The 25,780-nt window shown below is 44.4% G+C and overlaps 1 protein-coding gene across 1 annotated transcript in view; it reads right to left on the bottom strand.

Annotated features, from left to right (window-relative positions):
* Nucleotides 1–364: 364 nt before the first annotated feature.
* The window catches only part of LOC308329758 (dihydropyridine-sensitive L-type skeletal muscle calcium channel subunit alpha-1-like), a gene marked incomplete at its 5' end in the record, with an annotated part of 66,571 nt that continues 41,155 nt past the window's right edge, over nucleotides 365–25,780 (bottom strand). The window contains 26 exons of the mRNA XM_080784255.1: nucleotides 365–1,063; nucleotides 2,999–3,197; nucleotides 3,567–3,709; nucleotides 4,146–4,271; nucleotides 4,462–4,592; nucleotides 5,083–5,184; nucleotides 5,443–5,545; nucleotides 6,155–6,251; nucleotides 7,541–7,668; nucleotides 8,352–8,511; nucleotides 9,118–9,209; nucleotides 9,846–9,911; nucleotides 10,591–10,716; nucleotides 13,277–13,303; nucleotides 14,378–14,425; nucleotides 18,483–18,566; nucleotides 18,677–18,787; nucleotides 19,799–19,957; nucleotides 20,521–20,722; nucleotides 21,659–21,805; nucleotides 22,503–22,555; nucleotides 23,260–23,367; nucleotides 23,469–23,556; nucleotides 23,781–23,887; nucleotides 25,275–25,334; nucleotides 25,647–25,776. Of these exons, the coding sequence (XP_080640381.1) occupies nucleotides 734–1,063; nucleotides 2,999–3,197; nucleotides 3,567–3,709; nucleotides 4,146–4,271; nucleotides 4,462–4,592; nucleotides 5,083–5,184; nucleotides 5,443–5,545; nucleotides 6,155–6,251; nucleotides 7,541–7,668; nucleotides 8,352–8,511; nucleotides 9,118–9,209; nucleotides 9,846–9,911; nucleotides 10,591–10,716; nucleotides 13,277–13,303; nucleotides 14,378–14,425; nucleotides 18,483–18,566; nucleotides 18,677–18,787; nucleotides 19,799–19,957; nucleotides 20,521–20,722; nucleotides 21,659–21,805; nucleotides 22,503–22,555; nucleotides 23,260–23,367; nucleotides 23,469–23,556; nucleotides 23,781–23,887; nucleotides 25,275–25,334; nucleotides 25,647–25,776 (3,127 nt within the window). The 3' untranslated portion in view covers nucleotides 365–733. The remainder of the gene's footprint in view (nucleotides 1,064–2,998; nucleotides 3,198–3,566; nucleotides 3,710–4,145; nucleotides 4,272–4,461; nucleotides 4,593–5,082; nucleotides 5,185–5,442; nucleotides 5,546–6,154; nucleotides 6,252–7,540; nucleotides 7,669–8,351; nucleotides 8,512–9,117; nucleotides 9,210–9,845; nucleotides 9,912–10,590; nucleotides 10,717–13,276; nucleotides 13,304–14,377; nucleotides 14,426–18,482; nucleotides 18,567–18,676; nucleotides 18,788–19,798; nucleotides 19,958–20,520; nucleotides 20,723–21,658; nucleotides 21,806–22,502; nucleotides 22,556–23,259; nucleotides 23,368–23,468; nucleotides 23,557–23,780; nucleotides 23,888–25,274; nucleotides 25,335–25,646; nucleotides 25,777–25,780) is intronic.

Raw genomic sequence — 25,780 nt, 5'->3', positions numbered from 1 at the left:
TCCCCATTTCGGCTGGTCTAACAATTACTTCATGATCGTCTTCCGTCCTTTGAGTCCTTTCTGCCACGTTTGCTACTGTATATCTATCCCAGCCCCGCCAGTACGTCTACACTCCTGTAAACAGTTTGATACCTTTCTCTTGCCGCTATCATCTCCCTCTTCCATTTCGCCTGGGGAGCTAGATGCTTAGTGTCGCTTAAAGATCTAAATGGAACCAAATGTAATAATTAAATTGGGTCAATAATGAACTATGGGTCCATTTAGTTGCTATAGTGTTTTTAATTTCGTATACTGTATTCTCCTGATTGGATGAAATTGGCATCCCGACAAGAACAAATACTTTCTGTTTAAAGAGAAATTTTCAATTTCACTTCATATTGTGTGACTTCTAAAAAAACACAAAAAGATCATACAGATTGGGGTCGCAGAGATTAAAATGGTATCAGATGGGGGTCTGTCCTGTAATGCATATCAAACTGGGGGTCCTCAAAATGTAAAAGGTTGACGATCACTGCTCCAAAGTCATAGAAAAAAGAAAGAAAAAAAAAACTTGAAACCAAAAGGCTCATGAAAATATAAATACATACAAATAAATCAACCTCTTAATCCAATTCTCCATGCATCCATTCAGGACTGTCCATGTATTTATTTTGTATTATATATATTTTTTCGCCACTGTCCGTATATGGTCATATAAGTGTGACATGTGACAGCGGCTGGCGTGCAGCAGTCATCATGAGTGACGACACGTGGGGGGCGGGGTCTGTTTGGAGGGGCGTGGTGTCACGGTGAGGGGCGGGGTCTGTTTGGAGGGGCGTGACGGCGCGGTAGGGGGCGGGGTCTGTTTGGAGGGGCGTGTCGGTACGGTAGGGGGCGGCGGCGGTCTGTGGCGTGATGACGACTGGACCCCCCTCCCTCCCCCCCCCGTGCTGAGGATCATCTCCATGGCGACCGTCTCCACGTGGGCGGGGCTGACGTGGAGCGCCTCGCTGAGCTCCATCTTGGTGGTGCAAACAAACCGCCGGTCGCCGGCCAGCTCCGCCAGACCGCCATTTATGAGTGCCTGTTGGTGGTGGCAATACATTCATTCAAGAGTCATTTCATGTAGGCTACTTGTCGATTCTAAATTGAGTAGCTTGCAAGCAACTCTCCAGGAGGAACATGTACTTAAAACACCATTATACTGTGACCTCACAAACAAACAAACAATATAGGAACTGTGGAAAGTAACTAAGGGCTTTTTTTAATTTTTTATATATTTTTTATCCCACGATTTTGTAACCCATTTTTCACCCCTGTGTCAATCATCTAATGTGATCCTGGGCTCTACACACCCTCCGCCAACCTAGTCCCCATATGGGGGGACAAGGTGTCCAAGTTGCTCCTTTACACCTGACAGGGGGGAGTTTCCCTGGTTGGACGTAGCGCGTGGAAGGAACACGTTATTCCAACCAGTTCCTTTCCCCTCCATCAGGCGCCCCGGCTGGCCAGGGGGAGGCAACTAAGGGCTTTTACTACTGCACTTAACACATTGGATCCTAAGGACGGACTCCTAAGAAGGCCGGACTCGGACAATTTATAGGACTCGTCCTATAAATGAATTACGCGGGGAGCGCATAACGAGTATAGGCTCGTCTTAAGGCGTTTGATATCGATATGCCGATGACACACAACTGTTTCTATCCTTCCCCCCCTCTGCCACTCAGGTGGAAGAGCGCATCACCGCATGCCTGGCTGACATCTCACAGTGGATGTCCTCCAACCACCTCAAACTGAACCCAGACAAGACTGAGCTTCTCTTCTTCCCAGCTAAGTCCTGCCCTATGCGGGAGCTAACTATCTCCGTAGACAACGCCCTGGTAACGTCTGTCCCAACAGCCAGGAATCTTGGTGTTGTCCTGGACAGTCAGCTCTCGTTCAAAACTCACATCACAGCTGTCACTCGATCCTGTAGGTTCACACTCTATAACATACGACGAATTAGACCGTTCCTCACCCAGGAATCAGCCCAGCTCCTAATCCAGACAACAGTCTTGTCAAAACTTGACTATTGTAACTCCCTCCTTACTGGCCTACCAGCATGTGCACTTAAACCTCTCCAGCTGATCCAAAATGCCGCAGCTCGCTTGGTCTTCAACCAGCCAAAATTCTCACATGTCTCCCCCCTGCTCCGTTCCCTCCACTGGCTCCCGGTCGCTGCCCGCACAGAATACAAAACTCTGATGCTGGCATTCAAAGCAACCAAAGGTATGGCTCCCCCATATCTTGCAAGTATGATCGAACCCTACAAACCCTCCCGCTCACTCAGATCAGCCAACGCAGGGAAGCTGGAAGTACCCTCACTAAAAACGCCGGGACAACGCTCCACACGTCCCAAACTCTTCTCCCTTCTGGCTCCAAAACTGTGGAATGCACTTCCCATTGCAGTCAGAACTGCAGCATCACTCCCAATCTTCCGCCGTAGTCTGAAAACCCACCTTTTCAGACTCCATCATGGCCCATAGCACTTACCCCACCCCCTTAGATAGCAATTCTGTAGACTTAGATAGCATTTGATACAGACTTATAGCATGTTACGTAGACAGCATAAGTGCATTGTATGTGCTATTGTCATAGCACGTCATAGTACATATGTATAGCATAGTAGTATAGATGTATAGCTTATATGTATAGTTTCATTATAGATATTCCACTGTTACTTTCTTAGCTTACGCATGTTTCATGATAAATGTTTTTATGTGATGTATACCCATGCTTTTTTGTTCTTGCTTAATGTAAGTCGCTCTGGATTAAGAGCGTCTGCTAAATGCCTAAATTGTAAATTGTAAATTGATATAATAAGAAAGCCCAGCCGTGTTTCATCTTTGGAATCGTTCCGGTTGCTACGGAGGCTTGCTAAGGCCTCGCCAGCACTAGCTTCTGTATTAGCCGCGGGACGCCTTTGCAGTTGCACGCTCCTTTCTCGGAAACTACGGTGCTGTCCGTCACTATCACTCACCTCCTGGATGAGCCTGTCAGCTGCCCCCTGGCTCTCTCCCTGTTCCTGGGTTTGTCCCTGCATGGTGTGGGTCTGTCCCGGTCCCTGGGTTTGTCCCCGCATGGTGTGGGTCTGTCCCTGTCCCGGGGTGTGGACGTGTAGCTGTCCTTCTGTGCTGACAGGATGCTGGGGGTCCAGTAATGTGTAGGCAGAGCTGCAACTGCAAACGAGAAAACATGTAGGCTACTGACAATTTGGTTCTGTATGTATGTCTCTGTTGGGTGGAAACCTTATTGGGTCCAACACTGTTACAGTGTTACACAGTCGTTCATCCAAAACAAATATTTATTTCCCATCAATTACACACCCCATGAAGCCTTGAAATTCATGGAGATGTATTCATTTATTCATTTATTTATTTTTCGCATTCCTAAGCCAATAATTTGAGTCTCCGGTAAGCGATTGTACAGTAAAAATGGTGTCAGGCCTAGGATTTCAGACAGACAGACAGACAGACAGACAGACAGACAGACAGACAGACAGACAGACAGACAGACAGACAGACAGACAGACAGACAGACAGACAGACCTGTATGTTGTGTTCATGCTGCTGTTGTTGTTGTTGTGGCTGTCATTCATCTGCAGGGGGCGCTGGTGGGTGTCGTGAGAGCTGTTCAGTTCATTCTCCATGGATATGGGCTCCACGTGGTTCCCAAACAATCCACCCTGCCTCTATAATAATAATAAATAATAAAACTTTATTTGTATAGCACCTTTCATGACATGAAATCCACTCAAAGTGCTTTACAGAGCAATGGAGAAAAAAAAAGAAAAGCAAGGCAACGACATTAAAAAACAAGCAGTAGTGCAATACAGTGAGGACATGAATAACAAAAAATAAAATATCAATTAAACGCAATGTTGTAGAAGTGGGTCTTGAGCTGAGCTTTAAAAATGTCTACAGAGGCTGCCTGACGAAGGTACAGTGGGAGCTTGTTCCATGCCGACGGCCCGTAGAAGCAAAAAGCTGCTTCCCCGTGTTTTTTGGTTGCCTTTTTTTTTAGGCAAAGCGAGCAGGCCAGCAGTGGAAGACCTTAGGGGGGGCGGTTTGGGACATATTTAGGCAGGCAGTCCCATGTGATCATGGGGATTTGACTTATCTCCTCACCCTGTAGATGGCGTCCTCGTTGGCCTCATCCAGGCCTCGGTCCATCTCCTCATCATTCATCAGGTCTCCTGAGATGGCTCTGTGGAGCATGTCCACGGCCTCCTCTTCTATGTTCCTCAGACCGGCCTGGTAGAGAGACACCATGAATGAATGAACGAACAAACGAACGAACGAATGAATGGATGGATGAATGAATGAGTGGCATGTTCTATGTTCCTTAGACCAACCAGAGAGACACCAACATGGAATGAGAGAGAGAGACAGACAAACAGACAGACAGACAGACAGACAGACAGACAGACAGACAGGGCTGAACCTGGATCTCGTTGGTAGCGTTCTTCTTGGTTGGTCTGCAGCCGTAGTATTCCTCCTGTCTCTTCTTCATCTTCCTAAAGTAGTCCTGGATCAGGAAGGTCGCGTAGAACTTCCCCACCGTGACCTCATCGTCTGAACACGCACACACAAAAACATGTGAGATTGTAGATCGACTATTTTTCGGTGCACGACACCGAATCTCCATGAATTCAAGGCTCCATGGGGTGTGTAATTGATTGAAAATAAGTAATTATTGGGGAAACTACTCCTTTGAGATGCATTTTACATGAAGTGAATTATTATTATTATTTTTCACCCCTGTGTCAATCATCTAAAATGTGATCCTGGGCTCTACACACCCTCCACCAACCTAGTCCCCATATATAGGGGACAAGGGGAGAGCAACGGACTTGAACTCATGCTTCCTTCATGCCTGAGTGTCCAAGTTGCTCCTTTACACCTGACAGGGGGGAGTTTCCCTGGTTGGACGTAGCGCGTGGAAGGAACACGTTATTCCAACCAGTTCCTTTCCCCTCCATCAGGCGCCCCGGCTGGCAAGGGGGAGGCATGAAGTGAATTCTAAGATTACATTCTATGGTGTGAGTTGTATTTTAAAGCTCACCTCCTATTGGTGGAATGACCTGGTCCAATAGCTTCATGCTGGTTCGTTTCCAGATCTTCTTGATGATGGCCCGCAGCTCCTCATTGGCCTGTTCAAAATTGCCTGACCAAAAGAGAGGGTGGATCTAGTCAGACATGAGCGATATTATGAACCACTATTCTAACTCAAACTACAGTAAATGGAATTACATGTAAAAATCATCTTGGTTTAAGTTTTTTTCACCATCATAAATTCATAATGGCATGTCATGCTTTCATCCGAAAATAAATTAAGCTTCTATCAATCAAGACTTTCCTCATAATACCAGAAAAAGTCAAACTAAATATCCTGAAAGTAAAACGAAAAACAAATGACACACACCTTCAGTTTTGATCTTCAGAGCGGTCCTGACCAGAGCGAACAGGGTGGCATTGAAGGTGACAGTTCCATCACTGTTGAGTGGCATGTTCATAGACACCAACCTCTGTGTAACACGCACACACGCACGCAGGCACGCACGCAGGCACGCACGCACATGGGGGCACAATCAAATGGGGGTCCGTGGGCTAATGAGTGTCATTTTAGGGGTCCTTGACATGAAAAGGTTTGGGAACCATGCACTGCTTCAACCCATTTTGGGCGGGAACCCCTTTTGGTGTTTTAAACATTATGTTATAATTTAGCTATTGAAAAAATAGCAGACCTACAAGCTCATAGCGCGCCACCGAGTGGCACGCTACGAGCTTGTAGGTCTGCTATTTTTGAAAAGTCGTGAAAATGTGGTGCAAATCTTTGAATACATATTTCGGAGCGAACATTTTTAACTAAAATATTGGCTTCTGGGGGGGGTCCCTGAAACTACATATTTTGAGATGGGGGTCCGTGGCCCAATAGAGATCATTCTTGGGGTCCTTGATATGAAAAAGGTTGAGCACCACTGACATAGAAACATGGGTTTTTCAGAAAAATGTTAGGATTTAGAAGCCCTTTTTTTAATCGACCTCAGTCCCAAAATGGGTTAAAATATCAATGTCATTCAAGTTTGCCTTGAGCCAAGCGAGTGTGAGAACCACTGGTCTTTAATCTAGCTCACCTTGCAGGCGATGCGATGTGGGCAGAATTTACCAAAACCCAACGGAGGAGGGATTCTGCGCAGGAGTGTCACCACATCCAGATGCTTAATACGCCCCCTGTAGGATGGGCAAGAGAAAAAACATTTATTCGTCCATATTTGCTTAACCACAAACCAGTTTATATTAAAGTTATTAGTTAACCTGGGTTAACGGGTCCATTTGGTTTCATTTTACGCTCTCAAGAGTTACATTATTGTTAAACATACTTCATTTACAAGAAGTGCACAATTGGAGAATGCAAGAATAATTGTTATTTTGATAAACGTTTGCCAAAAGCATGGAATTGTAGACTAAATCCTATCCAACGACAACAAAATATTATTTAGTTTGCTGTCCGAGAGGCTAAATGTCATCAAATGCTGGTCCGAATAAATAATGGGCCTTAACCCATTCTGACCTGAGATCAGATTCATGCGATGTTTCCACTGGACACACACTGGGTCTGATCAACCCATTCTGACCTGAGATCAGATTCTAAAAATGTCAGTCGTTCTTCGAATTTTTCAAAAATAGCAGACCTACAAGTCTTGTAGATCTGCTATTTTTCAATAGCTAAAGCATAACATGATGCTAACACCAAAATGGGTGCCCGGTCAGAATGGGTTAATTGAAACGAAACAGGTTGAAAACCACTGCCCTAAAACAAGATCATCAGGTTCTCCTCAGAGCTAGTGTGACTTAGAATGAATTCTAAGCAACATATTGGTAAAAGCCAAACCGTATATTACAGTATTTTGATGCTGAGAAAAGTAAACATATGAGAATAATATGAATGGAAAATATGTATTGTGATGTTGATGAATATGTATAAGAAAAGATGGGTTTATTGATATTGTGTGGAAAATGTGAATGTTCATACAGTAATTGAAACTCTTTAAAACAAAGAAAGAAAAGCAAATGGCAATTGAACCGGCATAATTGTAAATAAATCAGATGAACAAAGAAGAGAGAAACGAGCAACACTGAAACTGACTATGTCTCCCGTTTTTCCCTGTTTATTCAGGTTAACCTGGCAGATCAGTTTAACCCATTCTGTACGGGAACCCATTTTGGTGTCGGCATCATGCTATGCTTTAGCTATTGAAAAATAGCAGATCTACAAGCTCATAGCGCGCCACCAAGTGGCGCGCTACGAGCTTGTAGGTCTGCTATTTTTGAAAAATCAAAGAACGACTGACATTTTTAGAATCTGATCTCAGGTCAGAATGGGTTCATCAGACCAGTGTGTGTCCAGTGGAAACCTCGTATGAATCTGATCTCAGGTCAGAATGGGTTAAAAATATATGTCTGTATACTAAGCCACACCCCTGGGGCGTGTAACACTAGCATGACGCGCGGCCACTCACGTAGCTTCGGGGTCGTACTCGGCCCAGATCTTCTTGAACTCGTCCAGGTGCTGGGGGCCCAGGATGGACCAATCACGCGTCAGGTAGTCAAAGTTGTCCATGATGACCGCCACAAACAGGTTGATGATCTGATTGGAGACGTTTATAAAAGAAAGACGACGGTGATTTGTTTGTATAAGGACAGATTCATGCTGGGCTCTCCACAGTTAACTTCAGTTAACCCATTGACGCCTGGTGTAACGTATACGTTGTTCTACCCTTGATGCCGGCCGTGCTCTCTGTGTCTCATCAGCTATTGCTATACATGTAGCAACATAACTATTTAAAAAATAAAACATCAGAATTTGAAGGTTTTCAGAAACCTTAGGTCAGGCCCTAGAAGGCGTTCCCAGATTTGGCCTCAGGCATCAATGGGTTAAGGAGTTCCCAAACTTGCTCATACCAAGGACCCCAAATATCTCAATTGAAGTATGTGTGTATATAACAATATGTATCATCATCATCATCATCATACTTTTGAGGGGCTCCTAGGTTTAACGTTTGTTTTTACTTGCGCACAGACGCTGCTGAGTGACATTCTTGCTGTATCATGATTCCATGTGTCATAGGCTTGTGATTGTAACATAATAATTGTAACACCCATAATGTTTGTGTCCTTGTGCATTTTCCTTTGTAAGGACATAAATACATTCTTAAAATGTGTGTGTGTGTGTGTGTGTGTGTGTGTGTGTGTGTGTGTGTGTGTGTGTGTGTGTGTGTGTGTGTGTGTGTGTGTGTGTGTGTGTGTGTGTGTGTGCGTGTGCGTGCGTACCAGGAAAGCACAGAGCATGTAGAAGCTCATGAAGTAGATGACGGCGAAGTTGGCTCCGCAGGTGAACTCCTCCCCAGGCAGGTAGTCTGACTTGGGGTCACATCTCTTCCCGTAACAACAAGCCAACATCACCTCATGCCACGCCTCTCCCGTTGCACACCTGTTGACCAGAGGAAGCCATCAGTCCAGGACAATAAAACACAACAACAACAATACTAAACACTTAAGAACTACTAGATCAATCATAAACACCTGCCCAGGAACTTGTAGAACAATAATAAAGCCAAATTCCAATACCCGAGATCTCGGCCACTCACACTCGGTCACTCCAGCATGGTGGTGCTATGGTGAAATGGGTGAGCTGCCGAAATATGTGACCATCTTGTGGACTTGTGCAACGGTTTACATTCGGACACTGACGTGCTTGTCCACATATTTCAGCAGGTCACCCATTTCACCACCATGCTGGAGTGAGCGAGTGTGAGTGAGCGAGTGGCCGGCTTAAAGCTCCTGACCACGAACAAAAACAACACCCCCCCCCCCCCCCCAAAAAAAAGAAAGAAATTAAATAAATAAAACACTTGATAATATTCCTAATCTGGGATGAACATTCACAGGAAGGCGGGAATGGCTTCTAATGAAGGGTGAGAGGGAGTGAATAAAGGAGAACATTTTGTGAAATAATGTGAGTCATTGTCGTCCAGTCACCTGAACAGTGTATACAGTGTAACAGTGTAAATAATGTGAGTCATTGTCGTCCAGTCACCTGAACAGCAGCAGCACAGCTTGTGGGAATGTCTGGAAGTTGTTGTTCCTGTTGATGTAGGTCCCATCTACCAGAGCTATTTTACCAAAGATCTGCAGGAGAACATAATTTATACATTATGTTCATGTAGGTTCTACCAGGGCTTTTCTACTGTGGCTGTGGGCGGCTGTGGCTCAGGAGGTAGAGCAGGTCGTCCAATGACCCCTGGGTTGGCGGTTCAAATCCCGGCTCCTCCTGTCCACATGTCGAAGTGTTCTTCGGCAAGACACTGAACCCCACGTTGCCTCCAATGAGTTGGTCGGTGTGAGCTCGCCACCATTGGTGTGTGAATGTGGGAAGTGAGGACGCTGGCGCTTCACCTCCCAATGTATGAATGAATGAACCGTTGTAAAGCGCTTTGAGCACTTGGAAAAGCGCTACAAAAATGCAATTCATTATTATTACTATTATAAAGATTAGAACAACACAATACTGCCTCATCAAAGTTGGTATGGTATACACTGTCAGATACTTGAGTTAGGAGGTTTCATCAGAAGCACTTTGTAATACTTTGGCATTGGTTTAATATTTTGTTAAACCCACACAGAAGGTAAGGAGTGTTCAAAAGGCACTGATTAATTAAATAAAAAGTTGAAACCAATGTGTATTAGTGTGTGTGTGTGCGTGCGTGTGTGCGTGCGTGTGTGTGCGTGCGTGCGTGTGTGTGTGTGTGTGTGCGTGCACAGTACCTGCATGCCAACCACAGCATAGATGAAGAAGAGCATCAGGATGAGCAGAGCTACGTATGGAAGAGCCTGAAGACACAACAACAAAAACGGACGTCATTGTCACCATTACTGTATCAAAAGTACCGTATATTTCCAAATAGTAGCCCGGGCGTTTAATACGCAACATGGTGTCAGACGTCGGGGCGTTTAAAAAGGAACCGGGTGGCAATTAGCCCTTCGCTAAGTCCCTCCCCAACCTGTCCTTGTCCAATAGGCACGTTAGCAGCGAGGAGACAGGGCAAGCTGTCCTCCCCATAGAGAAGCATGTTAAATGACGAGATTTCTCCATATACATAATCGATCATTTCAGTGATCTTGCGACAATTTGATGCAAGACTAGCATCAAATTGTCTTCTAAATCTGGTCAACCAGGCCTGCAGTAGGCTATGGACACTGGACAAATTTGCATGACATTATTTAAATGAACTAGAAATACGAGGAAAATACAGAGGAAGAAATAAACTTTTAACGACCACCCGACAAGAGTTTTCATGTTGCGCGGTAAGACGACTGTCATTAGTATTATTGCCATAACCTGGGTGGGTCAGTCGTGTAACTTTCTCGACGTTCAACAACACAGCCATGCAAAATAACATTGACAGCTATGAGGTGGCGAAAGCTTGACCTGCATAGCAACAGTTGCTAAACTAACTAACACAGCTTGAGAACCACTGGGCTAGACAGACTAGCAGTGACCTATGATGACCTGGAAGGACTTGACGAAGGTCCACAGCAGGTTTTTGATGCCCTCTGAGCGGTTGAGCAGCTTGACCAGCCTCATGACGCGGAACAGTCTGAAGAAGGTGATGGACACGCTCATGTTCTCTGTAGACTGAAGAGCAGAACAACATGTTTTACATGTAGCACAATGTGATGGACACGCTCATGTTCTCTGTAGACTGAAGAGCAGAACAACATGTTTTACATGTAGCACAATGTGATGATGGACACGCTCATGTTCTCTGTAGACTGAAGAGCAGAACAACATGTTTTACATGTAGCACAATGTGATGGACACGCTCATGTTCTCTGTAGACTGAAGAGCAGAACAACATGTTTTACATGTAGCACAATGTGATGATGGACACGCTCATGTTCTCTGCAGACTGAAGAGCAGAACAACATGTTTTACACAATGTAGCACAATGTGATGATGGACACGCTCATGTTCTCTGTAGACTGAAGAGCAGAACAACATGTTTTACATGTAGCACAATGTGATGATGGACACGCTCATGTTCTCTGTAGACTGAAGAGCAGAACAACATGTTTTACATGTAGCACAATGTGATGATGGACACGCTCATGTTCTCTGCAGACTGAAGAGCAGAACAACATGTTTTACACAATGTAGCACAATGTGATGATGGACACGCTCATGTTCTCTGCAGACTGAAGAGCAGAACAACATGTTTTACATGTAGCACAATGTGATGGACACGCTCATGTTCTCTGTAGACTGAAGAGCAGAACAACATGTTTTACATGTAGCACAATGTGATGATGGACACGCTCATGTTCTCTGTAGACTGAAGAGCAGAACAACATGTTTTACATGTAGCACAATGTGATGATGGACACGCTCATGTTCTCTGTAGACTGAAGAGCAGAACAACATGTTTTACACAATGTAGCACAATGTGATGATGGACACGCTCATGTTCTCTGCAGACTGAAGAGCAGAACAACATGTTTTACATGTAGCACAATGTGATGGACACGCTCATGTTCTCTGTAGACTGAAGAGCAGAACAACATGTTTTACATGTAGCACAATGTGATGGACACGCTCATGTTCTCTGTAGACTGAAGAGCAGAACAACATGTTTTACATGTAGCACAATGTGATGATGGACACGCTCATGTTCTCTGTAGACTGAAGAGCAGAACAACATGTTTTACATGTAGCACAATGTGATGATGGACACGCTCATGTTCTCTGTAGACTGAAGAGCAGAACAACATGTTTTACACAATGTAGCACAATGTGATGATGGACACGCTCATGTTCTCTGTAGACTGAAGAGCAGAACAACATGTTTTACATGTAGCACAATGTGATGGACACGCTCATGTTCTCTGCAGACTGAAGAGCAGAACAACATGTTTTACACAATGTAGCACAATGTGATGATGGACACGCTCATGTTCTCTGTAGACTGAAGAGCAGAACAACATGTTTTACATGTAGCACAATGTGATGGACACGCTCATGTTCTCTGCAGACTGAAGAGCAGAACAACATGTTTTACATGTAGCACAATGTGATGGACACGCTCATGTTCTCTGCAGACTGAAGAGCAGAACAACATGTTTTACATGTAGCACAATGTGATGGACACGCTCATGTTCTCTGCAGACTGAAGAGCAGAACAACATGTTTTACATGTAGCACAATGTGATGATGGACACGCTCATGTTCTCTGTAGACTGAAGAGCAGAACAACATGTTTTACACAATGTAGCACAATGTGATGATGGACACGCTCATGTTCTCTGCAGACTGAAGAGCAGAACAACATGTTTTACATGTAGCACAATGTGATGGACACGCTCATGTTCTCTGCAGACTGAAGAGCAGAACAACATGTTTTACATGTAGCACAATGTGATGGACACGCTCATGTTCTCTGTAGACTGAAGAGCAGAACAACATGTTTTACATGTAGCACAATGTGATGGACACGCTCATGTTCTCTGTAGACTGAAGAGCAGAACAACATGTTTTACATGTAGCACAATGTGATGATGGACACGCTCATGTTCTCTGTAGACTGAAGAGCAGAACAACATGTTTTACATGTAGCACAATGTGATGATGGACACGCTCATGTTCTCTGTAGACTGAAGAGCAGAACAACATGTTTTACACAATGTAGCACAATGTGATGGACACGCTCATGTTCTCTGCAGACTGAAGAGCATAAGTGTATGTAATTTCAAATGCCACGTATACTTATATTATTTGGTGTTAGCATTATGTATGCTTTAGCTAATGAAAAATAGCAGATCTACAAGCTCGTAGCGCGCCACTCGGTGGCGCGCTATGAGCTTGTAGATCTGCTATTTTTTTTAAATCGAAGAACGACTGACATAGAAACACAGCTTTTTCAGAAAACTGTCAGGATGCAGAAGACATTTTTTTAATCTGATCTCAGGTCAAAATGGGTTAAATACAAATACATTGGACATAAGAAACATACAATATAATTCAATACAATGTACAGTTGTACTGTGGTAATTAAAACAGGTAAAATCAGTATTTGGATATTGACCCGTGGGTCACATTAAGTGAAGTTGGTGCCTCATGTATGAGCTAGCAAAGAAGGCCAAACATATCAATATCAATATCAATACAAAGAAGGCAAAAATATCATTGGATTTAAACTTACTGCAATCGCTTCCATGGGATCCACTTCCTGGAATAATGAAAATGATAAAGATGTTATTTGTCGGCAATTTGTTTCCTGGTGTTAAAACCATAGCTTATAATTCTGTCACTTTTCATTACTGGCCAAGCAGTCAAACGTAACTGTAAGTTTGTGAGAGTCAACAGAGCATTATTATTATTATTATTAGAGTCAACAGAGTTATTATTATTATTTAGCAAACTACACATGTATCAAGTTACATTTCCATGCAATTAAAGTCTATCTACAACAATGCCAACTTAGTGTCGGTCAACCCCCGACAGTGGTCTGTGGAGGGTGTTTAGAACGATTTTGTAACCCATTTTTCACCCCTGTGTCAATTATCTACTGTGATCCTGGGCTCTACACACCCTCCGCCAACCTGGGGAGAGCAACGGACTTGAACTCATGCTTCTTTCATGCATGAGTGTCCAGGTTGCTCCTTTACACCTGACAGGGGGGGGGAGTTTCCCTGGTTGGACGTAGCGCGTGGAAGGAACACGTTATTCCAACCAGTTCCTTTCGCCTCCATCAGGCGCCCCGGCTGGCCAGGGGGAGGCGGTTTAGTGACCAGGATTACTGCATGTTTTTTGTGAGGGTACTATACCCTATGGGACACGGGGAGAACATGCAAACTCCACTCCACACAGAAAGGCCCTTCCGCCAACCCCGCATCGGGTCGTCTCCTCTTCTGACCTCCAGTTTGACCCGGGAGTCGTTGAGGAGAGAGGAGTTGAGGCTCCATAAGCCCCTCAGAGCGAGGATCAGCGAGGAGACATTAAGTCAGAATGTGTGACATATACAGTCAACCCTCTGCAGGGATCTGGAGCAGCGGCAAGCTTTACAACTTGAGAACCACTGGTTTACAATCTTAGCCTGTAATCTTAGATCAGCAAGTATGAACCAATTGCCAAAAAGTCCCACTTTGGCCACGCCTGCATCTCCGACGTCTAAGAGGGCTTTCAGACTGAACAAAATGAAAATATTGTCAAAACTACAAATCTACAAATCTTTTTGTGGTTAAGGGTGACAAACATGTTAACATTGAGCAAACCATCATTCAGTTGCACTACAGATAGTTACAGCGCATCCTTGCAGACAGTAGAGGCCGCCAGAGGACTCCAACGCCGCCTGTAAGAGAGCAGAAAAAGGACATTATGGTAAGGGAAGTGATGTCAGACAGGAAGTGACATCACAGACGTAGGAGGAGGAGGGAGGAGGGAGAACATGGTCAATTGACAAGAACTTAAGACAGTGTAAAAGGAACACAAAGGAGACAAAACAAAAAGCCAAACATACATACGAGTACAAACATGACGGTTTCAGCTAGGAATACAAAATCAAGTTTGAATTTTGACCACTTTTCGGACCCGTGTACGCATTCTTCATGCTAAATCTGCTCATCACAAAATCACGAAAATGTTGAAATGATGAAGGGGTGATGGGTTGAGATGGATGGAACATTTGGATTATTTTCTGCCCATAGCTACCAATCTGTTATTCAAATTGGCAATTGATGTTTGCATACATAAATGAGGTGTTCAGTAACAGTTTGTCAAGCAAAAAAAAAAGAACCTGCAGGTGTCACTAAGCAACGTGATTCTACGGTAAAGAATACTTTGGTTATGATCTCACCTGGCGATGAGATCATGATTAATCTGTCACGGGCAGAAAATAACCCATGTGGCTTGGCATTAGGGCTGGGCAATACATTGATATTATATCAAGCGAAGAAGCAGCGACTCTACTCCGTGAGTCTCTCTCGTGTGACTTCTCACTCTATCTCTAAGGGAGATGCCAGCCACCCGTCGAAGAAAACTCATTTAAAATGCTCATGTAAAAATGAATTGACAATATCGTCGCAATGTAATATTATTGTCACATATCAGTATCGAGGTATTTGGTAAATAATTTTGTTATTTTCATATCACCCAGCCCTACTTGGTGTTCAAGGCGTGGCACATGGGTGCAGAAGGGTGTGGTGGTGCTCTGGGACTGGGTAGCCTACAGGTTGTGGGTTTACGTACATCAAGACAATAACGTCCAAGAAGACCCACGTCCTCCCTTCTGACTCACCCTTGTGACACATCAACAACAGGCAGTGATGATGAGGAGGAAAGGCTGTGGCTGGCTTTAGGAAAGATGGGGGGTATTTTTGAGGTATTGGTGCAGGGGAGGTTTATTATAACCTGACGCTGCCAGATCCAAGAAGCTTGCTACACAAATTTGTTTCACAGCTTATTGGGATCTGGGATCGCGGAAGCAAATTCGATGACGGGGCTGTTCCTTTATTTCAAGATACTTGGTAGATGATTGGATGGGACCATCTGTCTATCACCGTGTGGGCGTGCAAACACAACCAATCATATTGACGTGTCTATATAGCTTCACATCCGGTTTCGCACATATCCCGCCCTTAGCTCACGCTGATTGGTTCGGTACGGAACGGATTGGTGTTAGCTGAACTCCCTGAGAAATCCCAGATGGATGCTGTGTTGGGGAACATGCCCAATACCGCCCCCATCTGGCAGCGTCAGGTTAGGTTTATTAAAGCACAATGCATAATTACAGCTGAACAGCTGACATTGCTTTGGTTCGGGCTGGCTACGACATTCAGAGGTTTGGCTGACTTCAAACTATACAATAATTTATGACATCAGTGACAGATACAGACTACAATGTGACGTCATTCACATGCAGGTTCAGATACAGACTACAATGTGACGTCAATTATAGGTTTCTGCTTCGAACTACAATATGATGTCATTCATTCAGAGGTTCAAGTGGGATGATTAGAAATGTATTTTGGGTGTCCGAATTGTTTCGATATTCATTGAGCCCATGGGGGGGTTGGTTCTGGCCGGGGGAGCCCAGCCGGATCGAACTGACGTCGGTTGTTCTGGTGAAGTAAGTATGCATCAGGCTTTAGGCTGGAGGTTGGGTGGAGCAGCCTGGAGGTTGGGTGGAGCAGCAGCAGCAGCAGCAGTGGATCAGGTGGAGGTGTTTACGTCATACTGACCGTGTCACCCAGGCTGCTGCCTGCTGGAGCCAACAGTGAAGCGCGGCTCGTATGTTTCTATACGCGGGGATCGAGCGCACAAGGTGCATCAGGTATGGGAAGAATATAATGTTATTGAAGGAGCCCCCCCCCCCTTAAAAAAAAACAATACTTAGAAAAAAATACATCAATTACAAACCTTGAATTCATGGAGAGTTTTTGTTTTTTTCTATCGCTTTCTTGAGCAACGATTCGTTTGACCTGGTCATCTGAGCCACTGGAGACGTCTCCTACCTAGACTCAGTTGAATCTCCTCCGTTCATCAAATTATTGTCTCAGGAATGTGGCAAAAACGTACACATCTCTGTAACGAAGACTCTCACTTCCATTCATATTAGGGCTCTGGGAGAGTTGCTCATTAGATGTTTAGTCTCCATACATGGGGATATCCGACTAGGACGCTATATGACATTTTATTTACATATGACAGTTTAGTATGATGATCCCTATATTTAGTCCGGGCTGACCTATAGTGCTGACATCAGATAGATGTGGTAGAACCCATATATACGGATAGATCTGATTGGATTAGTCATCGAGACAAAGCATAGTCGGATAATACTATATATATTTAAAAAATATATATATATTTGATTATATTGAGGCATATCCCATATCACCCAGCCCTACATGGTGTCCAAGGCGTGGCAGATGGCTTCAGCAGGGTGTGGTGGTACTTGGGTAGCCCACATCTTGTGGGTTTTTGTACAAGACAAGCCACTCCAAACATTGAAGAAGACCCTCGTTCCTCCATTCTGACTCACCATTGTGACACATCAACAACAGGCAGTGATGATGAGCAGTTAAAAGGCTGTGGCTGGCTTTAGGAAAGATACGCCCCGAATGTGCTTTCTTTCCACCACATTGCTCACTCCTATAGTCTGTAGATTACTGGACCAAATTTGTATGAAGGTGGTTTAAACTACCCCCAGATGGTGTGTACCGCAATTCACAATAGGGGCAATACTTCCTGCCATCTTGCCGATTGCTCTTAGTATGATCTGCAGAGTTGGGTGATACCACCGCACCATGCATGGTGGTTGTTTGTCTCCGATTACGCTCTCCATAAATTCATGGCTTCATGGCGTGTGTAATTGATAGAAAATAAGTACTTTTTTGGGGTGAACTACTGCTTTAAAGACCTGCTTCTCAGAAAGAAAAGTATTTGTTTCCCCTTTGGTTAATGTCTTCTTGAAGCTTACCTGTGAAATAGTCTGGAGGTTTCTTGCGCTCTGCATAATATTTCCAAATCATTAGCATCACATTTTGACCATAAAACCTCTGGTCTTAAGACCAACGGTCACTGACGCTATAGGGACACTATTGTGGGAGGGCTCTGCATGGCCTTCCCAAACTCCAAGGCTACCTTGCAGAGCCATTATTTGATACTTTCCTAGTATCAGTATCCCCATAGGGTATATTGGAAGTTACCAATATACTTCATTCACATTTTTTCTTTATTTGTGTTTTGATTACTTTAGTTTGCTTAATAAGTTAAATGTTCTCAAGGAACTTTAAATCAAGGTTTTTGAAATGTTACACCTTTTGCAAAAAAAAGAAAAATCGGTGTTCTGGGTCCCTAGGACCTTCCAAAATTGCGATTGCAATCAAGCCTTATTTTAAAATATAGCCAATCTACAATGATGTTGATTGATTGAAACAGCAACATTCAGAGTCAAAGTGGGGACCATGGGGATTCTCAGGGTTCCTTGAGGTGGTTCTAAATTGACCCTTGCAAGTCTGTAACTCTGACAGTGTACAAATGTATACTGTCAGAGTTAAGGGGGTCCTTGGAAGGTAAACGTTTGGGAGCCACTCGTCTAGAACAACACAGTTTACGACCGTTTAAAGAGATCGTGACAATAAAAATAGTTTTTGTAATTTTTAGTTTTTGTTTTCTAAGCTGAATTGCATCCAAAAAAACCTGAACTTTTAAACATCCAGTAGATTTTCTGTGGTTTTCTGGCTCAAACAAGTGCTCTGATTTCCTCGTGGACTGTGATGTAAGAGTCCACAAATCCTATATATGACATAACAATTTGCCAGCAGTCACTGTTTTGCCTGTTTTCATCGCAGCTCAAAAGGCTTCATAACACACAGAAAGGAAAATGGTGCCAACATGGTACTTACATTAACCTCGCTGAGCGTCACATCCACCACGCTGCCAATGACGATGACAAAGTCAAAGACGTTCCACGGATCTCCAAAGTAGCCCTGAACAAGTTGACACGGGACAGGTGTTATTGTACGCATACGGTAGTTATTCGTTTGTGTCCAGCATGCTTATCCGGTCTCTATCCTTGTATTAGTCTATGGTGCGTCACCTTGGCTTTGAAGGCCATCAGTTTGAGGAGCATCTCCACGGTGAAGAGCACGGTGAAGATGATGTTCAGCATGTCAGAGAGTTGGGTGACGTGGTCCGACTGGTTACAATGCTGGACAGCAGCACAGGAGAGAGGAAACACACAAACAGGCAGTGTTGGTAGGCCTATTAATTAACTTTAATAGACCTATTGCTTACTCCACTATACGTGCAGGTATTCGAGGCTAAAACCCCCCCCAAAAAAACTAAAATCAAATCAAATCAAACTTTATATATATAGCACATTTCCAACAGCCAAAGAAACTGGGCTCACTTACTTCCTGGACTACACATTGTCTCAGTAAGACAGCCCTCCCCCTATCCACAAGGAGGAGCAGTGCAACAAAGCATTATATGGGAATTGTAAGTCCAGGAAGGAAGTGAGCCCAGTGTCCATATCATATCATATGAGACACTGGGCTCACTGCTAAAATCTAAAATATCTATAACCACATATTACACACATAAAAATCGCATGGGAAAATTTCATGGGAGCCAAACTCACATAGGAAGTGCAATGAATACATGGCAGTGAATGGAGCCGGCTGGACCAGCTCATAACAAACATTATTCATGACTATTGAGACCTTTTGTAAAGTAATCACTTCTGGAAAATAACAGAAGACATATCACAGGTTGTTTTCTAATCACTTACTTTTCGATGTGCACAGAGTGCAAAGTATATCATTTTATCTGAGGATCTAAACTGCAGCAGGTATCGTTTCTGGCTCATTGGCTTATTTTTATAGAGATACCATACCTCTATAAAAATGACACAGTGTACACATCGAATAACAACACAGCAGACAATAATGTGTTACATGTCTTCTGTTATTTTCCAGAAGTGATTATACTTTACAAAAGGTCTCAATTGTTCATGAGCTGGTCACTGAGCTCTCATTGACTCCAGTGCATTCTGCCAAACTTCCGGGTAGTTCGCCATGAAAGTGTCATGGCGCAGCCCGGTCACGTGACCACTTCACTTCCTTCTCAGGGCTTCCTTGCCCAGAAGTAGGAAGTTATTTCCAAAATGGCGTATAATAATAATAATATTGTGGAGGTGTGGTGGTGTATATACAAGTACCTGCATTCCCAGACACATGGTGTTCAGCATGATGAGCAGGAACATGAGGTACTCAAAGTAGCAGGAAGTGACGATGTACCACACCTGGTACTGGTACGGGTTCTTAGGAATGTAGCAGCGCAGCGGCCGCGCCTTCAGAGCGTACTGCACACACTGGCGCTGGAAGGGTTTTAAATGGACATGTTTTGTTTGTTTAAATATAGAAGACATTGATACACACTAGAAACAACTTGATCTCCACCTGTCCTCAAGTAACACTGTCTTCTGAATACACACACGCTCACACACGCAAACTTCCTCCGTTAAATGCACACTTTAACTGGTCATATTCAACACATTGCTGGCCAGGCCTGGAATAGAACCTGGGTCAACTGGGGACTCCTGCCCGTAACTACAATGGTGCTATAAACTATGGTGGCTTCGCGGCCTGCTTCCATGAAAGCACCTTACGGTTCCAAAGATCTAGAAACGGAACCAGTTCTCGAACCGCCGGGTACAGGCTTTAGTTCCGAAATAATATTGGTCCGACTGTCATTAGATATACAGATCAGACACGCTACCCAAAACCCTAACCGCAAGCACGGACCAACGCATGTCGGACCAACGCATTGCCGGGAGCGATCAGTGATTTCCGCATGTCGGACCTTTGGTGTGTCGGATCTGAGTGTGCATCCCCTCGAAGTCTCGTTGGTGGAAAAGAGTCCACCCATATGCAGTCTCACCTGGTTCTTGTCCAGCTCACAGTTCTTGTACTCCTGCTCGCCCTGCTCCTGGAAGGTGACGATGACGAAGCCCACGAAGATGTTCATCATGAAGAAGGCGACGAGGATGAGGTAGGCGATGAAGAAGATGGAGATGGCCACGCGGTTGTTGTACACGGGGCCCATGTCCTCCATGTTGGAGTCTATGGCTTTGTACAGTAACCTGCGCACGCACACACACACACACACACACACACACACACACACACACACACACACATATTTGAAGAGAAGAAAACAACACTGGAGAATGAGATATACTACAATATATGTTTTAGGTAGGCCGTATTTAGCCTCGGTACCAGGCTTTCATTTTTGTTGGTGCAAAAATTGAAAGCCTGGAGGAACGCATTGGCCGCTCTGGTCTAAAAGTGAGAGTCAACCCTTCTGGGTGGGCGTCGCTCCAAATGAGGTGGAAAATAGAGTAGCACAAACACAAGCACAATTAGGGTTACAAATTGTCCCTTAACCCATTAAAGAGGCAGATTCTACAAATGCCTTCTAAATCAGTAGTTCTCGCAGGGCGGCACACAAACTGACACACTGTGAGCTTATCTGCTGTTTTTTGAGAACCACGTACTGTTCTAAGAGCTATGACACTGATGATGCTTTTCTGGTTTTAACAGAGTAAGTGTTGTAAACTGAAAGTTGTGTCCCTTATTGAACTAATAATGGACATCTGTCCATTATTACTCTGCCAGAGTGGGTACTGGTGCCATCTTCAAAGACGCAGTAGTCTCTGGAGACACTGCGCAAAAAGCTTGGAATACGGATGTGTATATTACAGGAAACCCCCGTTAAACTTTCCAACAAACTCTGGTAAACTCCCAAATTGTACCATCACACCCGTATATTACCGTATATATTACTGTATTGTATATGCTGCTAAACTTGAGGTTTACGGGCAAAATACACTGCCCATAATTGCCCGTTAACTCCTCTTTTCACGCAGTGAGACAGACTGAGACTGTTGACTCACGTCAACAGTTTAAGAGGGCATTGTTTTTCCTTTGTTTTGCCAATCGGGTTCCCAGATTGAAGACACAGTGGCACATCCAGCATGCACAACAACACAACACAGTGTGTGTGTATGACGTACTTGGGCCATCCTTCGAAGGTAGATATGGTGAACAGCGCCAGCATGCCGTTCAGGATGTTGTCAAAGTTGAGCTCAGCGTTGATCCACTCTCTCCTCCTGAGAACCATCTCGTGTAGCTCCCCCTCCTGGTGCCGTATATACCAACCTCTGAGAGACACGCACACACACACGCACACACACACACACACACACACACACACACACACACAAAGTTAAGCTACCATGTTTACCCAGGGTAACTGGACTAAGCTCAAGAACTTGTTTACAGCCAGGCCCTGCTCATAGAACATTTCATGGTAGGGGTTCAATGCCTTGCTCAAGGGTGGAAATTTTAACGTGCCGGTCCGGGGATATGAACTAGCGACCTTCCAGTATCAAGACCGCTCCGCAAACCGTTCAGCCACCGCTGCCCCTTACTACACACACACACACACACACACACACACACACACAGTCACACACACCCTGCCGTTATACAGTTTGTAGCAAAAGACTGTAAATATCTAAGCTCCACACAGAAGAAAACCCTTTATCTATTCTTTTTGTGGTAAAAGCGCTCAAACTTTCTTTCTTTTCCTACCTTAATCTCCTACCCACCCCCCCCACCCTCCCCTCCGCTCCCTTTTTTTGTTTTTCTTGAAAAGATTACACAAAATTTCACCCACTTTTTTTTTTCACCTGTATAAAACTATGACGTGACAACGTTGATGCTGTTTTCATTAGAATTACTCTGAAAGAAGCGTGTTGTAACTTGATTGATATGAATATGAGTTCTACAGTATCTGAAAGAAGCGTGTTGTAACTTGACTGATATGAATGTGAGTTCTACAGTATCTGTTCGTACTTGCATGTTTCCTCAGTCATCTGGTCGGAATCGGTGCATGCATAGAACTTGCCCTATATGGAGAAGAGGAGAACAGCGCCACACAGTGTTAGTCCTGCAGCACTGCATGGGTATGCAATATCATGCATACAGTACATGTATGGTGCAACTCAATGTTGCACAGACTATGTGCAGAGTATTGATTGAGTATTTGTTTACATAGACAATACAAAATATACCACAAAGCATCGTGGAATAAAGCTCGGTAGAATCATAAGTTATTTACAGAGAGAGTGTGCCAGGGCTCAGGGGATTCTACTAGTCCTGAGGCCGTTCCGAATGGGAAGGGACAAGGCCGGGGCGCGGTTGGGAAAGAAAACCCCAAAAATGACGGCGAACGGGAGGACGACAGGCCATCCGGAGCCCACCCACCGATGGCCCACACAACATCTCACCTTAACCCATTTAGACCTGAGGACGATTCTACAAATGAATGCCTTCTAAATCCTGAGTTTTCGGAAAAACCCATGTTTCTATGTCAGTCTTCATGTGAAGGACCCCCAAAAATATATGAAATTGGCCACCGACCCACATCTGAAAATATGTTGTTCCAGGGACCCCCCCCCCAAAGCAAAGATTTTGGTCTGCTATTTTTGAAAAATCAAAGAACCACTGACATAGAAACAGCTTTTTCAGAAAACTGTCAGGATGTAGAAGACATTTTTAGAATCTGATCTCAGGTCAGAGCTGGACTCTCATAACAGGCAACACATCTGACCTTAAAGAGCTGGACTCCGATGCAGGCGAACATGAAGTCCAGCAGCATGGTGACCAGCACGATGTTCCCTATGGTCTTTATGGCCACAAACACACACTGGACCACGTGCTGCACAGAGAGGAGGAAGAATCACATCGTTATCGTCAGGTTGTTGTATTCATGTTGTATGATGAATAGTTTTGAGATCTGATGATTCAGAGTCAACTCACCTTCAGCCCCTTGGCTCTGTTGATGGCCCTGAGTGGCCTGAGAACTCTCAACACCCTGAGGATCTTCACCACCGAAATGGCACTGGACCTAATATGCAGTGGCGTGCACAGACATTTAGAGGGGCAGGTGCTCAAGTGAAAAAAAGGGCACCTAGCACGTGGAACCGGCCGGTTGCCTTAATAATGGCACATATATGAACACACAGGACACAACATTCATAATGGCACTGGACCAAAACTGGAGACTGTGTGCGTGCGTGTGAACATGTGTGCATGCGTGAGGTGCGGTGCGGTGCACGCTCCACTACTTACTCCATGCCCATGGAGAGCAGAGACACACTGACCACCAGCAGGTCCAGGATGTTGAAGGAGTTCCGACAGAAGGAGCCCGTGTGCATGAAGGCTCCATACGTGGTCATCTGGAAGCAGAACGAGGCAATAAAGTACCACATGGGCTCTGAGCGTATAACCAGTACTACCAAAGTACCACATGGGCTCTGAGCGTATAACCAGTACTACCAAAGTACCACATGGGCTCTGAGCGGAACCATAAGTACTACCAAAGTACCACATGGGCTCTGAGCGTATAACCAGTACTACCAAAGTACCACATGGGCTCTGAGCAGAACCATGAGTACTACCAAAGTACCACATGGGCTCTGAGCGGAACCATGAGTACTACCAAAGTACCACATGGGCTCTGAGCGGAACCAGTACTACCAAAGTACCACATGGGCTCTGAGCAGAACCAGTACTACCAAAGTACCACATGGGCTCTGAGCAGAACCATGAGTACTACCAAAGTACCACATGGGCTCTGAGCGGAACCAGTACTACCAAAGTACCACATGGGCTCTGAGCGGAACCAGTACTACCAAAGTACCACATGGGCTCTGAGCAGAACCAGTACTACCAAAGTACCACATGGGCTCTGAGCGGAACCAGTACTACCAAAGTACCACATGGGCTCTGAGCGTATAGCCAGTACTACCAAAGTACCACATGGGCTCTGAGCGTATAACCAGTACTACCAAAGTACCACATGGGCTCTGAGCGGAACCAGTACTACCAAAGTACCACATGGGCTCTGAGCGGAACCATGAGTACTACCAAAGTACCACATGGGCTCTGAGCGGAACCAGTACTACCAAAGTACCACATGGGCTCTGAGCGGAACCAGTACTACCAAAGTACCACATGGGCTCTGAGCGGAACCAGTACTACCAAAGTACCACATGGGCTCTAGAGCCCATGTGGTACTTTGGTAGTACTGGTTCCGCTCAGCTGAGCGGAACCAGTACTGATAGACAGTGTATAGGCTACAGTCAGTTGTTGGAAGTAACTAAGAACATGTACTCACGTCCCATTCTGACCTGAGATCAGATTCTAACGCACAGAAGAATGGTGGTTCTTTAACTCATTTTGACCTGAGATCAGATTCTAAAAATGTCTTCTAAATCCTGACAGTTTTCAAAAATAGCAGACCTACAATGAGCTTGTAGATCTGGTATTTTTCAATAGCTAAAGCATAACATAATGCTTGTTAAGTTGTGAGGTATTTGTTTTACTCTACTGGAGAAACTTTTCAACGTTTACTCCACTACAATAATTTAAAACATCAACTGTGGATTTAGTCGACCAAACTCTATGATATTTAGTCGACTAAAACTAGTCCAAAACTAAAACATTTCAGATGACTGAAAACATGACGGAAACTAAATAAAAAATATATTCAAAAGAAAATGACTAACTAACTAAATCAAAAATTTCTGTCAAAATGAACACTGGAAAAAGGCCCGTTCTTACCTTGAGCACAATCTCTGCTGTGAAGACTGAAGTAAACACTACATCCGCAGAGGCCAGGATCTATATGCATATTCATTAAGACATGAACTGAATTACAAAGATGTAAGATAGACTAAACATTGGAATCATATAAATGAATGAATGGATGAATGGATAAATGGATGAATGGATGAATACATGAATTTAACCTCTTAACCCTCTTGTTAAGAGGTATACTGTACACTGTTGTATGACGCTGAGATCTACAAGCCCACAACGTTTTACGATGCTATGCGTGGATTGGCTATTTTCACCGTAAGCATACGTTCAGCTATAACGACGGCCAAAAACACGGGACAGGGCATACATGTGATCGGGCAGATGGCTGGTCACCTGGTTGCGGAAGGACATGGGGTCGATGGGGTCCTCGGCGGCCAGAGAGATGGAGGACAGGAGGATGAAGAGGAGGATGATGTTGGTGAAGGTGGTGGCGTTGATGATGCGGTGGCACAGCTTGCGGAATCTGC

This window comes from Protomyctophum bolini, assembly GCF_963924005.1.
Source record: "Protomyctophum bolini genome assembly, chromosome: 2".
Classification (NCBI taxonomy): domain Eukaryota; kingdom Metazoa; phylum Chordata; class Actinopteri; order Myctophiformes; family Myctophidae; genus Protomyctophum; species Protomyctophum bolini.
Note: the sequence above shows the minus strand (reverse complement) of the source record. Positions and strands in the feature narration are given on the sequence as shown.